The 13,719-nt window shown below is 33.1% G+C and overlaps 2 protein-coding genes across 2 annotated transcripts; both read right to left on the bottom strand.

The window, feature by feature from the left end:
* Positions 1–1,020: 1,020 nt before the first annotated feature.
* Positions 1,021–6,625, bottom strand: LOC100807014 (MLO-like protein 4). The gene is made up of 15 exons (XM_003538833.5): positions 5,809–6,625; positions 5,660–5,717; positions 5,328–5,545; positions 5,033–5,149; positions 4,889–4,949; positions 4,680–4,777; positions 4,100–4,174; positions 3,635–3,720; positions 3,366–3,415; positions 2,913–2,953; positions 2,646–2,816; positions 2,530–2,565; positions 2,237–2,304; positions 2,075–2,135; positions 1,021–1,425 (listed from the first exon to the last, which is right to left on the bottom strand). Exons 1-15 carry the CDS (start codon positions 5,932–5,934, stop codon positions 1,099–1,101), a joined length of 1,593 nt encoding a protein of 530 aa, XP_003538881.1. The 5' UTR covers positions 5,935–6,625; the 3' UTR covers positions 1,021–1,098.
* A 21-nt stretch (positions 6,626–6,646) lies between these two features.
* On the bottom strand, positions 6,647–8,239 carry LOC100803436 (senescence-associated protein DIN1-like). Its single transcript, NM_001253278.2, is given in 5 exon segments — positions 6,647–6,986; positions 7,186–7,239; positions 7,335–7,405; positions 7,549–7,628; positions 8,032–8,239. Coding segments are annotated over 5 exon segments (450 nt in total). The 5' UTR covers positions 8,181–8,239; the 3' UTR covers positions 6,647–6,890.
* Positions 8,240–13,719: the final 5,480 nt, after the last annotated feature.

Genomic DNA, 13,719 nt, shown 5'->3' with positions numbered 1-13,719 from the left:
CATGATCTTGTAGATAAATTGATTAACTTTTTTAAAGTTCATTTTTCTATTTAGGCAATTGTCATTAACCTTTGCTATTATTGACCATTCCCACTTGCCCACATGTCATGCTATTACTACTCGGGATCACAACTATCGCGGTGGTCGTAAACCAGACAATAAAAACCACCATCGATCACTGATTTACCACCACCTATTTAACCATGGTTGATTTCTAACCTTACCAAGCACACACAACATAAATAAACTCCTTATGCTTTATCTTCCTTCGTCTTTCTCTCACTCACATCACACCATACACACACATGAATTTTGCATGACAGATTCACTCATTAATACTAAACTTGGCTAGCAATATAGTGTTTAGGAAACAATTGAATCAAATGTTAGTAGACTTTCAAATGAAAGCTACAAACATAATTGCTTTGACATTCTTGCTTTGGAAAATGTAATTTTTCCGTTCAACATGGATCGTGGATCCAATGTGTATCCAAACACATCAATACAAGCTGCATTGTGCAAATTGAAGTTGTCTCCTCTTTTTTGTTTTTCTTCATTGTGCGAATTGAAGTTGAAATTTTTTGCTGAAATCTTTGTTAACGGTGTGGATTTTATTATTACCCTCCTATACACGAGTGAGTAGGTTGTATTTTTACTATATTTTTTAAAAAATATTATATTATGAGAAAGTGACTTTTAGATTGTATATATATTGCATATTTGTATTATTTGCAGATATGCTTTTATTAGTTTTTACGTATTGAATAGGCTAGCCAAAGAAATTTTTGGTGGCCTCATTTTAGTTACTAGCCATAAGCAGGGCATCTTGATAGTTTTAGGCATTTTATAATGTTAATAAATATGTTTCTTAATTTTCAAGTGACTAATAAGCATATTTAAAAATGTTATAATAAAATATTATCTGATAATAAAACATAGAATTTACCACCAAACTAAATGATTGTGTTAAGGGTAGATACGGTAGGTTTTAGATGCACTAAATAAAAAATGAAAGGGAGATAGTTATGAACTTATATAATAAGCATTCCAATTTAATTCATCCCACTGTCCAGTGTCCACAGCGCTAGCAAAGCAATCTCAAGACAAAGGAGGGGGAGATGAATCATGGATTACATCATGATCATTTTCATAACTTGGAAATGGTGCATTTCCTTTGGTCTTTGACACATGATCAAGATAAGAGAGACAAATATCTTTAGTCCCTGATGAGCTTCCTTCCTCACTGATCGAGGCACGGGAATTAGACTTGTCAGTTCCATACATCAAAGAATTCAATGATGATGGTGATGTTGTAGTAAGGACTGCACAAGTGGAACTTTGTTTCTCCTTCACTCTTCTCTGCCATTTAGAGAGTGATTTCCTCACATTTTCAGAGACCACGGTCTTCTTGAACCTTGACCCCATCTGCATTCACATAACCAAGATTTTATGAGGGATTAAATGTGTGAGAGTGCAATTGCACATGTTCTGGTGTAAAAGAAGAGTAAAGGGAGATGTAACAAGGACCTATTAGTAAGTCATCACACACAACTCCCAAAGGCCTAAGTTGTTAGGCGCAAGACAAATAAATATTTAAGTTACTATCTTAAGAATCAAGTTTTTCAAACAACTTTATAAGAAATGCTAACACACTTTTTATTATTGGTTAAAACAGAAAAATGTTAACCAAGGACACTGATTAAGTAATGAAAAGTAGTACTAGTTTCTATTGGAAAGTGTAACAGTGCATCCCACCGTGATCTACTGATCTCCAATGCAATCTGCCAATCTTAATATAAAAACTTTCTACTTATTGATTCCTTAACCATTAGACACTAGTTAGCACGACTCTAAGATTTATTAAAAACTACAAAATCATAAATATTCATTAAATACAAAATAAGACCTATACAAGTCCGTGATTTTCAATAAATTTCAATTGATAATAGTGTATAAGCGAGTGTGTCACTTAGTGTGTTAATAACATTTCTCAGCTGATTATTAACTGTTTGGTGCAGCAGTGCAGGCTCCAAAATATTTTTTTTATCTCCAGCAAAAAGAACAGGAAGTTGACCTGTGTGATGATAACATAGAGAGGAAACGTTATAAAGCTGCACCAGACTTGGGAGGTGACCCTGTGGCAACAAAAGAGCAAAAGTACATTTGATTTTGTTGGAATTGTAATTCAATTTAATCTGTAGAAAGAGTAAGAGCATTGACAAAAAGTAATGAATACCCGAATGATAACCGGATCACAATAAACGTTCGGTTGCTCATGAAGCAAGAAGGATCTTTAATTTCCCACTGAACCCAAATATAAAGACAACAATTATAAGATTATGCATATATCCAATTTTTGCCAAGTCCTTACTTTAACCAAAGCCAAAAAAAGTTATGGCAATATGGTTAGTCCATAAAATTACAAACCGAGATATAGCAGCATGGAAAGGTGTTGGAGAACTAACATACTTATGGTACACTACCTATTACCTAGAGTTATGCAATATGAAAACCATGCCTGTTTCTTACCAGGGACCATAAGAATGTTGCCATTTCAAATGCATTCTGAAAGATAACAAAAGGGAAAAGGAAATTAAGAAATATATCAGCAATGAAAAGCAAAATGGAAACAAAACATTACTTACCAAGAAGGATATCAATTGAATTAACCGTAACAGAAACCTGGGCTTTCCAAACCAAAAGAGCTCATCTCTTAAGTTAAACTGGTGAGGTTTCATATTTGGGCAACGATTTATTATTTCAACAGCCAACTTTACTACCACTCGATGCAATTTAGTACCAATGATAAGGATCAACTAAAATGCAAGTCAATAAAAGAAAATTCATTAGTGAAATGTAACAACTAATAGATGGTAAGTGGAAAAGCTTTAGCAGACATTATCAGGACTTACAATTGCTGGAACGAAGGACAGCCAGAAGTAAAAGTTGCTTCCTGAATGAAATTTATGGAGTTTAGTTTCACACGAGGTCCACGAATGAAACTAGCATAATATTTCAGAAACAGAACACTATGCCAGTGTTAAACAAGACCATAAACATGTTTACTAGTCAAGAATAGAATTATAGCTTTCATCATCACAAGACCTCCACAAATATGGCTGCTATTATCAGTTATCACCAGGTTATCATAAAACTGCACCACTGCACCAGCCTCTTTATAAAGGAGTAGCTATAATAATATGATTTTTGGTGATAGCTCTGCCAGAGTTTTTTGTCCAAATTCAAGGAAGAAGATGTTTACTAAAGTGGGAGCTTATTTTGAATTTTTGATAGCTGTATTCACCAAGTTGCTCGAGATCAAATTTGAGCAACATACTTTTAAGCTAAAACTTACTGAAACTTACCGTGAAAATTTAGAAAAATACAGCAGATGGCATATACCCAGAGAAGCACACTGCAAAACAAGTTCAGAAGCTATCAAATTTATTTTCACTAACCAGAAATAAAAGTAACACAAAAATAAAATAAAAAGTTGCAAAATATATCTAATAGTAAAAAGTATTCCCCTATTCAATTAAGCTAATAGCAATCTTAAAAATCTAATTAGTATGACAGTAGAAAATTTAATAAGATAAATAAAGCCACTACATTCATCCGAATAAAGAAACTGTACCTAACACCAACTATGTCACGAAATTCCTCATCCATGCTTCGAAGCATATAGTTGTGGAAGTCGTATGTTGTGGGAAGACCATGATTCTATAGAACACCGGAATAAAGAAGAAAAGAAAGAAATATTAGCTAGTAAACTGAAAGGTGAAATTGTTATCTTCAGTTCTTCATTTTCACATTCCTTTTGCACAATGAGAAAGCAGGGAAAAGAGTTAATACTGGTCCACTCATATCTATGAGTCATTAATCATTAGCTTTCTCTTTTTTTGTTTTCAGTTAGGTGCAATTTTGCAAAAATTTATAACATGTACTATAGTAAAGAAATTCAATATCTCCATTAATTTCCTCCATCAACTTGGTGCTGTTAGTCTTTCAGTTCAAAAAGCTATAACTATGGACTTAGTGCCTATCTACACTTTTTATTTGATGGAAGATAGTGTTATGCTTTGACAAAAAATTTACTCACAGTAATGAAGCCTAAGCGCAATGCCATGTAATCAGCTCTGTGGATGGAACTCCAAAATTGGCGGCTGAAACATAGCTGCAATACAGGTTCATCAGTATCCTAAGAAGCCAAGGAAATTGCTACTGAAAGTGCCAAAAACCTTTTTTTTACAGCTGCTTTAAAAAAGTGTCAAAAATCTATATGCTAAGAGAAAAAAATTCCATTTTGCTGGCGTGCTGCTTTTAAAAAGCTTATGCAGGAGACAAATTGTGGCAAGTGTCAAGCACATAGTACACTGGCACTCTTCTCTAGTTGGAAACAATCTGTACAGAACATGTTGAGGGGAAAAGAATTTTAATTGAGCAGTTATCATAGTTGATGTACTACAGTTTATCTAAAACAGAAGTACATTTGGATTGATTTGTTTCTTTTGGAATTAAGATATGATTCATGAAATCAATCGATTCAATAATTTTAGCTCAAACAATGAAATAAGAACAACAAGTAATAGTAAACCATGAGTAGATACAATATTTAATGCAATTTCATATATCTCACGCCTAAAGAGGATAAGACAGAAAAAAATGACTGCGTAGAGTACCAGCCAAACAAGAATTTTGTGATGACTCCAAGGATGGGATGTATGGTGAAAGATGAATGTATTAAGCCGCCTCAATCTTGATGTACTTTGTGAATTATCTAAACTAAGACAATTTGATCAGAAGGTAAACATGATCAAGCTTAATGTATTGCAAAATAATTCTCAGCTCATTGAAAATTTGCAGTAATCAGATACATAGAAGTCAGAACCTTGTATGCTTTGTACAGCAATAGTCTTTGCTTCGTTTTCCCATGTTCTCCAGCTATATATCTGAATAAACTCTAAAATAAGAAAATCAATGCCAATCCAACTAAATTAGAATAGGAAGAAAGTTTGATCATGACTATTTTAACCTTGATCATGGCCAGGGCAACAGCAATAAAGCTATAGGTAATATGGGTGATCCCAAGAACAAACACAAAGCGATGAAGCTGCTCAAGACTTTCATAAGAAGCCAATGATTCATGACCCTGTGAAGCATGTGATGAGTTTTCAGTGAAATGTGCACCTGTGAAGTCCACTTTTTGAATTGAACTATTGATCAGAATAAAATCACTCTGAGAATGATTTGTTTGCTTGCATTACTACCGAAGGCTAAAGCATAGCAAATTTACAATTGAAACATCGTAGAAGGGGTAAGAAAACTACCTCAGGACAATAATTATGCAGGCCATTGTTCATTTGCCCTTTGAGAACTGTTTTATTTGAAGGTTCTGAGCCCAGCCCGACAAAACGTTTCACAGAATTCTTTTCCATTGCACAAGGAAAAAATGTGCTGCTCAATACGGATGACTTAACGCAAATCTTTGCCACAAAAATAATCCAGTGACCCATCAGCAATGACAGAAGCCCAAAAAGCATCAATTCTGCTTAAAAAAAGATTAATTTTTTAAATATTAGTGAGTTCCACTCGTCCAAACATATATATAACAAAAAAGTAATACTAATGGATCCCATTTGGGGTTACAACTGATCCCTACCTTCTTTGATCTTGTCCAGTGCAGAAAGCAGAGATTTTCTCTTAGTTCTGTCCAACCACTGTGGCATTATTCAATGCATAAGAAACCTATAAATGTGAGAAATTGGAAGGAGCTAGAGAAAAACAAAGGATATACATATACTTACGTACCTTTACCAATTTTTTTAACGTGCCTTGGAACAAAAAACTAAGAGAAACCAATACAGTGATGACAGTTGCCACGGCATATGTGGGGGTTTCAGCTAAGGATCTTCCCTCGCCATTTTCTTCCCCCATGATGTCTGGTATTCGTCCTCAAAAACAACACACGATGTCATGAAAATTACTATATCCTTCTATGGGACTTATAATGAAAGGTTTCCATCCGACAAGAACGGACAACCCTATTGTGTGTGTTGTCTCTTCAATGCATAACATAATGTGGAGATAGAGTTGGTGGTGGCTTTGCTGAGGCAAAAATGTTGAGACTTTGTCCTCAGGAAATTAATAAGCACATGCATGTGCTGCCACGAACTAGTTGAGAATAATGGTCCCATTAACTGATCTCTTAACTATGTCAGGTTCGGTTAACTAGTCATTTCAAGTTGGATCTGTCGCATGGCCACGGTTGAACAATGACCAAACGTTATGGTTACTTTTTCACCAATAAGATCCAACATGGGCCTATGCTAGTTTAGAATTGGATCAGGACTTAAACTATCTCGCTCCACATGTAAATCATTTAGGATCTTTGATGAGAAAAGAAAGTGGAAAAATAAATAAATAATTATTCCTAACAAACCATAATGAATCATCATACAAATCTACGTGCGTGTTAAACAACCCATTTATTATTTTCATATTAATTGAGGAACAATTAAGCCCATTGACCCAATGTCACGAAATCTTGCCCCTTCTTTCCATAACGCAGTAGCGGTTGGTGTGAACATTAATATTTGAATGATTGAATTCGTCAACTATAGTGCCAACAACTTTAACATTATGGATCTTTTTTTTTCCATTTAGAAACGGCGATTAATATCAGTAGAATTTATCATATGCCTGGTAGTAAGTTAGTAAGTTGGAGGAATAGATACAAATATAATTGGAAACATAGCCGCAGGGATTGAAATGAAGTATTGTAAGTAGAACTAATGAACTCTCTGAAGTAGTACATATACATATGGATGGATGTGGTATCTCCGTGATGAAACCATTTAGAAAGAAATATGAATGTTCCTATCCATTACTTATTATAGCTCCTCTTTGGCCTCTGGTATATTCACTGGAAACTTGTTTTTAACCCAATCCACATAACCTCCTCCCATGTCTTTCGCATTCTTAAAACCCTATCAATTCAAATCCAAACAATACAAGTTAGTCTTCTCATCCATTAATTGTCAAAAGAAGTAAATAAAAGAAAGCATAACATGGATTTTATAGCTAGAGTAATGTTCAGATATTTCATAGCCACTGCTATATACTAATTTGTATTCAAGACTAAATATAGATAAATAAGTGTAATGAAATTGACATGAATTAACTTACATCAGATAGAAGATCAGCAGTTGCATACAGAGATCTCACCCCACTTTGACAACCCTGAAATACAGATACATACCAGAGATAAATATTATGTTGGCTTTGATTAGCATTAACCAGTTGAAATTGTAGTAAGAGAAAAGATATATAGTTACCACAACGAGATGATCTTCTTTGTTGCAAGCTGATGAAACCTCCTTCAGAAAGTCTCCATTCTTTACCTTGCCTGCTCTCCAAAATCACAAGCATCTTAAATTTTAACCATAGAAAATTTGTAACACGACATACTGTCATATGCTAAATAATAAATAAAGAGACATGTAGGGAGAACTAGTCTCAGAAATTATTAGGGATTAAAAAGTTTCTTACCCTTGGGTGTATTCAACATGTATGGAATGTTAAGGACATTATCTGCATACACATGCCCTTTCTTGAACTCCTCCACCGTCCTATTATTTGTTTACCAAAAGATTTAGGTTTAAAAGAGAGGAAAAAAAACAACTAAAAAGCATAAAATTTCTTTATATGAATTTAACTCCTCTAAAATAAGAAAAGAAAATCTAATCAATAATGTCATTAAGTCTATGAAAAAACCAAACCCGTTAATATTATAACATGTTTATGATATATTATGCAATTGATAGCTGATTTTCTCACTCATCACTTATATTGTATTTGATAAGAAAGAGAGAAATAACATATTAAAAAAAATATACTTTATTCCATGGAACCTATTACTCACACTTCTTAAATTCTACTTTATTTCTCTTCACTCTATTTCTCTCCTATAAATCAAGCACACCATAGTTAGATTAGTAACTTCGTAACCTCTAAAGTGAAAGGATGCTTTACCTAACATCAAGATAAATGGAACCGGTCTGGATGAGACTCTTGGCTGCACGTACATCAATGGTGACAACCTTTGCTCCTGAGATACACAAGACAAACAGAAAAAGAAGAAAAACCGACCAACGAGGTAACATGGCTACAGCAACCGCCATATGGTGTGGTGTGGTAAGCGAGCTAAGCCTGAATGCAAATGGGTTCTTCAATTGAGAATAGAAGCTGAGCACAACAATGTGTAGTATTTATGTGTAGGCAGCACGTGGATTTGACTGGTCAAATCTCTATATCTGGGTGCTCTGTTGCTTGGTTTAAGCCTTGAAGCTAATTCTAACCTTTCGGTGGGCCTGGCCGGTTGGAACATCTCTCGTCATATTTCAGACTGTATTCCATCACTTGGACAAATTCCACCAATCAAATTAAATCAGATTTTTTAAAATTAAATCAAAGTTACTAATCTTTAACTGTTACTATTAACTTTTGACAAATGTTAAAGAATGGGTTAAAAAATTAAAAAGAAATATTTTTATTAGAATAAATATAATTATATTACTCATCAGTTTTCTTTATAATTTTTTATAATAAATATTGTTTTTAGTTCTTTAATTAATATGTTAAAATATATTCGTCGGCAAGATCTTAATTTATTTATGATAAATTTATCTATTTTATAATAACATTTATTTATAAGTTTTCAACTTCATGATCCATATGAATTCTTATTAGTTTAGTTCAACTAAGGTTTATTCAGAGAGGAAAAAAATCATTCAAATTAAATTGATACAAATTTGATTTAAGCTTTTCTCTTGTATAACTACATGGCAGACAAATCTAAAACTTTTTGGATTTATGCTTTAAAGCTCGAGAAAAAAGGATTATGCATTGAGAATATATTTTTCAATCACAATTTATCATAAGTTTGTTAATTTTTTAAATAATTGTCTTAAACTAATTTAAATGGTAATTCTTTACTTAGATGACCGTGTAATCACATTAAAATATTAATTCTCTGTCTCAATTAAAATTATACTAATGTTTGTAGATCTGTTATATAAAAGGTTTTTTTTCTTAACAAATGCAAAGGGTAAATTATAAATTTTTAACGTAATACTTTCATTCGGACTCTAAGGCTACTGTAAATCTATTGATTAAAGGGTGTTCCCCTTCGCATCAGTGTTTTGATTTGGTTAAAAGTATTCATGACATTCATAAGCATCAGGGACACATTGTTTGGGGGTGAATGTTATTATAAGGCTAATATATTAAAACTGACACTCTTGCTTAACACTCATCCAATTTTTGCACTTTTAAAGAAATTTGGGGGTGTGATAAGTATAAAAGGGTGTAAATAGGAGTGTCCATATTCTAACCACGTTAAGTCGGGTTCATTATGCTGAATCAGTTAGAATTGGGCCAATAGTTTGTTCATAAGTCCTAAGCGCGTTGGACTGGAAGAGGGTGTCTACCTGCGGTAATTATACTTTGTGTTAGCATACGGCTTTTAGGCTTTATTTTCTGCACCTCCAAATTGTTTTCTGCATTTCTTTTTTAGCTTTCAAAATGTAAAATTATATTTCGAAAAAGATGCAGAAAGCAATAGCCCAGCTTTTCATGTGTATATTGATGGATGCTTTTAAAAAGAGCAATTATTTAAGGCATTTCATTTTTTGCTTGGTACATGCTAAAATAATGAACCCAAATGAACTATTATGTTCCCTGGTAGTGTATTACTACACCTCACTACCCCAAAAAACCCTAGTATTGCCCATTCGTTTCCCAAAGTCTTCATACCTCCTTGTTCCTTCTTGCACCCTTTCGTCGCTGCGTGTTTAAGTTGTGTCGCATTGCACCTCCATTTACACACTTGATGAGGTGAAGCCACCACACCTATGTAAACATGCATACAATTTGTATTATAGATTATTCAATCTATAATACATTTGTATGCATTTCAGATTGTTCAATTCAAGGCGTCTAGCTCAACTCAACTTAGTTGATTGAGTAAGTGTATGAATTATTCTAAATATTCTAATAATCGTCTTTGATTCCTTCAAGTAAAAAAAAAAGAATATATACTATGTTTTGGGCCTCTTCCCCTTGTTGGTTGACTCTTATTAGACAAGATATAGCATAACATGTATTTTGAGACACAGGAAACGTCCATGTACATGCAATTGCAAACAACAAACCATCCTTACATAGTCTATTGTTTGAGGTTACATTGTCAGTGGGCAGCACTGTTCTCATGTTACAGCATACAAGTTGCTCAAATGAATATGAAGCATATTTGAAGGTTCACCTTAATCGAATAAATTTGTCTCCAAATTAAAGCAGTCCAGGATTTAAAATAAAATAAAATTATAATCCACTTGATCATTGCATTCAAGAAAAGTAAAAGGGAAAGTAAAAGTTCTTTATATAGATTTGGTAGAGATAATAGTACGTGAGCACCCAATAGTGATAAAAATCTTTGAATGTTGTTGTCTCCGTAATGTAGAATAATCAGAGATTGGCAACTGAAATGAATCATTTACATAGATATTTGTTCATGTTAAGGTGATACGGTTTTCGATTTGCTATTGGTTTGTACATTCAAATTAACTTTGAAAGAAAAGGTTTACTTATCTTGAAGCTTCAAAGTAACAAATAAAGCAAAACTACTAGTGGAGTGAAGCTAAACAGGGTCAAAAGCTAGGAGCTGTCCAATTGGGTCGATAAAACTAGAATTTAATCCTAGTGGAAGATGAATGAATGCTTTTCTCTCTTGTACGTTACAGCAATGGGATGTGCTTAATTTGTTATTGCCTTATTGAAGTGACTTGGAATTCTTAGCTATTACGGAAGCAAATATTAATTTACATTTATTTATTTGTTAAATTTCCTGGTTAATTTTTAAACTATTATGATCTCCTGAATCCTGATCAATAGCGTATATGTCAGTGTGCTAAATACTTATACACAGCCCATTTTCTTAAAAAAAAATACTTAAACACAGCATGCTAGCTAGGTACTACTTTAAGAGCTTAATTTCCATTTATTGAATGCAATAATTGCTTTTTTTTTATAAGGAGCTCTTATTAATTTATGCTAGCTTTAGTAGCTTATCTATACCATAATTAAGCATAGAAAAAGTGCCTGCCCAAGAAACAGGTAATGCAATGTGTAAAAATTCCATGGTAAAGCAAACTCTTAACTACCACAAGCCTATGTGGCTACGTCAGTTATGAACTAAGGGGTTGAATATAAAGTTTTCTTTTACTACAAAAAGAAACAGAAAGTAGACAATCATAAACTGTGGCTAACTCTGAAGTCTAGTGCTAGAATGGTGTGCTGGAGACTATGCTGTTGGCAATTGGTAGTTGAGCAGAGTGGTTGCACAATCCACAAAGAAGTTTTTTCTTATTTCATTATTTAGAGAAATTTTAGCTTTACTTTAAAACTTAAAATTGTAATCTATTACGTTTAAGGATGTTAGACGTATCCTTCTTTCTAATAATGCTAGCCCAACTTTTAGGCATGTAGCAAACATTTTCTTGAAAATGGTTGGTTATACATTAGTATGCATTAAATGTTTTGTTCACGTTCTATATCTTTCTTAATGCATCCCTTCTAAATAAGTATTTGACATTTGCCTTTGGCGTGAACAAACATTTGGGAAAAAGTTGAAATTGGAAAGAAAGCAAGCACTGAGAGGAATGGACATAAGTCATCTTCATATCTTGGGGCCAAAAGAGGATTTGTTTCTTTTCTTTGTGTTCCTAGTCATGTGGGTTTTTATCCCAAAGGCCAAAAGATTCTACTTGGTGAAAGGACAACCCCTCTGTTCGTAAAACTTAAAATGGAATCTCAAATAGCACAGGGGGAGCCAAATTGGCTCCCCCCCCAAACCCCCCTAGTTTTGGCGTCTCTTTAGTCTGTAGCTTTATTTCATTTTCTGATAACAAATGGTGTCTGAAATGTGCCTGCAGAGATCATAAAAAGAAAATGCATTTTTCAACCATCTCATGTATATTTCAGCTTTACAATGAAAAGACCCTTTATACATGCTCACTGCTTAATAGGCTTTTAGTTCTTGATATCGCACAATAAATACATAGTTCATATCAAGTTTGAATTCTGTGTACAAGTTGCGTTAAAATATTTAAATGAAAAGTTTTATTGTTTATTATTGTCTTATACTCTTTGCATATGTAAGGATAAGGTTGCGTACAATATCCCTCCCCCATACCTTCGCATATCCCTCCCCCATACCTTCGCATAGCGAAGAGCCTCTGGGCAATGGGGTACGAAAGTTTTACTCTTATCTAACCACAAGTTCCCTTGATAATCTCTTTCGTTAATACAATTGCCACGGATTTTCAACGAAACTCTAACTAAATTTAGGTCACTAGTTAGTGAGGAAATATTTTTCTAGCTAATCTCATCATGACTTCCCTCTCAATTCCCTCAAAGAAATATAGCTTGAACCGTGAAAGATACGTACACTCCTTCAAAGAATTCTAAAACTTCAAATTTCAAAATATATTGGTGATAGATAATTAAAGTATGGTAATAGATATGGATATAAGTACTTAGATAATCAAAGAGGAAAATATGAACATAAAAACTATTACTTACATAGATATGGTCCAAGTATAGACATAAAAACTATTTTTTAATACAAATTTGAAATTATCCTTTTTTGTGAAATTAAATTATCCTGTTTTATTGAGTAAAATGGCGAGACAAAAAATGATATGAATTTTTTTATTTAATAAATTTTATCTATGGTTTTATCATTTTTAATAAGTTGTAATCATCAATTAAAATAGTTTGTTAAGTCCTTTATCTGCCCTCACTCAATTGTGAGGGACCTTCCCCGCTCAAGCGTTTTTGTGTCAACACCGCATTTCATGGTGTATAATTATCTTCCAACTTTAGAAATCTCCTGGACCTGAAATTGTCAATTTAAGCTTTCATTTTTCTCACTTTCTCCTTTAATTTTCGTGATCTTTCCTTTTGATTGGAATGAAAAGAACGCAAGCTAGCTTCCTTCAACATGACACTTGAAAATACATGTTTCAATTCTGAACTGTTTGTGTGTCTAAAATAAGTGTAATGATCAATTTATGATACTCTTCTCTGCCAAATCCTGATAGGTAGGTCTTTTTGTGGACGATAACGCCACATTCGTCCCAAACTTGCAAGCATTATCCTTTATCTCAGCCCAGCCACTAGATTCCCCAGAAATATCTTCGTAAAATATCTTCCCTCGGTTTAAGATCCAATCATTGAATTTAATAGTAGTTCCTTCTTTGTTTTTACTCTTTTGTCATTTTCTGCTAATTAATCATAAATTACCCAAAGGCCAAAGGCGTCATTTTAATAGCCAAACATTATTTTAAAATAATTATCATTCAAGTTTTTACATAAATATTTAGAAAATGATCAAATACCAATTTATTATTTAATTGTATCATTCTCTTATTTATTGATATTATTTTTGTTGTTTAAGTTAATAGAAATACAAGAATAAAGTTAAGAAAAATATGTTTTCTAAATTCCTTAAACCTAAAAGATAAAATGTCTAAATAATCTTTATTTTTTTAAAAAAAAAAATTACACTTGTTTCGGGACGTAAAACTGGTGAGTGGTGAATCACTGATGTCTCTTGATCATACATAAGATTTGTTCCTCACATGCTTATCTCTCCACACA

This window comes from Glycine max, chromosome 11 (genome assembly GCF_000004515.6).
Source record: "Glycine max cultivar Williams 82 chromosome 11, Glycine_max_v4.0, whole genome shotgun sequence".
Classification (NCBI taxonomy): domain Eukaryota; kingdom Viridiplantae; phylum Streptophyta; class Magnoliopsida; order Fabales; family Fabaceae; genus Glycine; species Glycine max.
The sequence above is the reverse complement of the archived record's forward strand: the minus strand, read 5'-3'. Positions and strand labels throughout refer to the sequence as shown.

Coding starts and splice junctions, on each gene's coding strand:
- LOC100807014 (XM_003538833.5), bottom strand. CDS start 5,934: ATGGGGGAAGAAAATGGCGAGGGAAGATCCTTAGCTGAAACCCCCACA. Junction 5,718..5,808: donor CGTTAAAAAAATTGGTAAAG/GTACGTAAGTAT, acceptor ATAATGCCACAG/TGGTTGGACAGAACTAAGAG. Junction 2,136..2,236: donor GTGATCCGGTTATCATTCGG/GTATTCATTACT, acceptor TTGTTGCCACAG/GGTCACCTCCCAAGTCTGGT.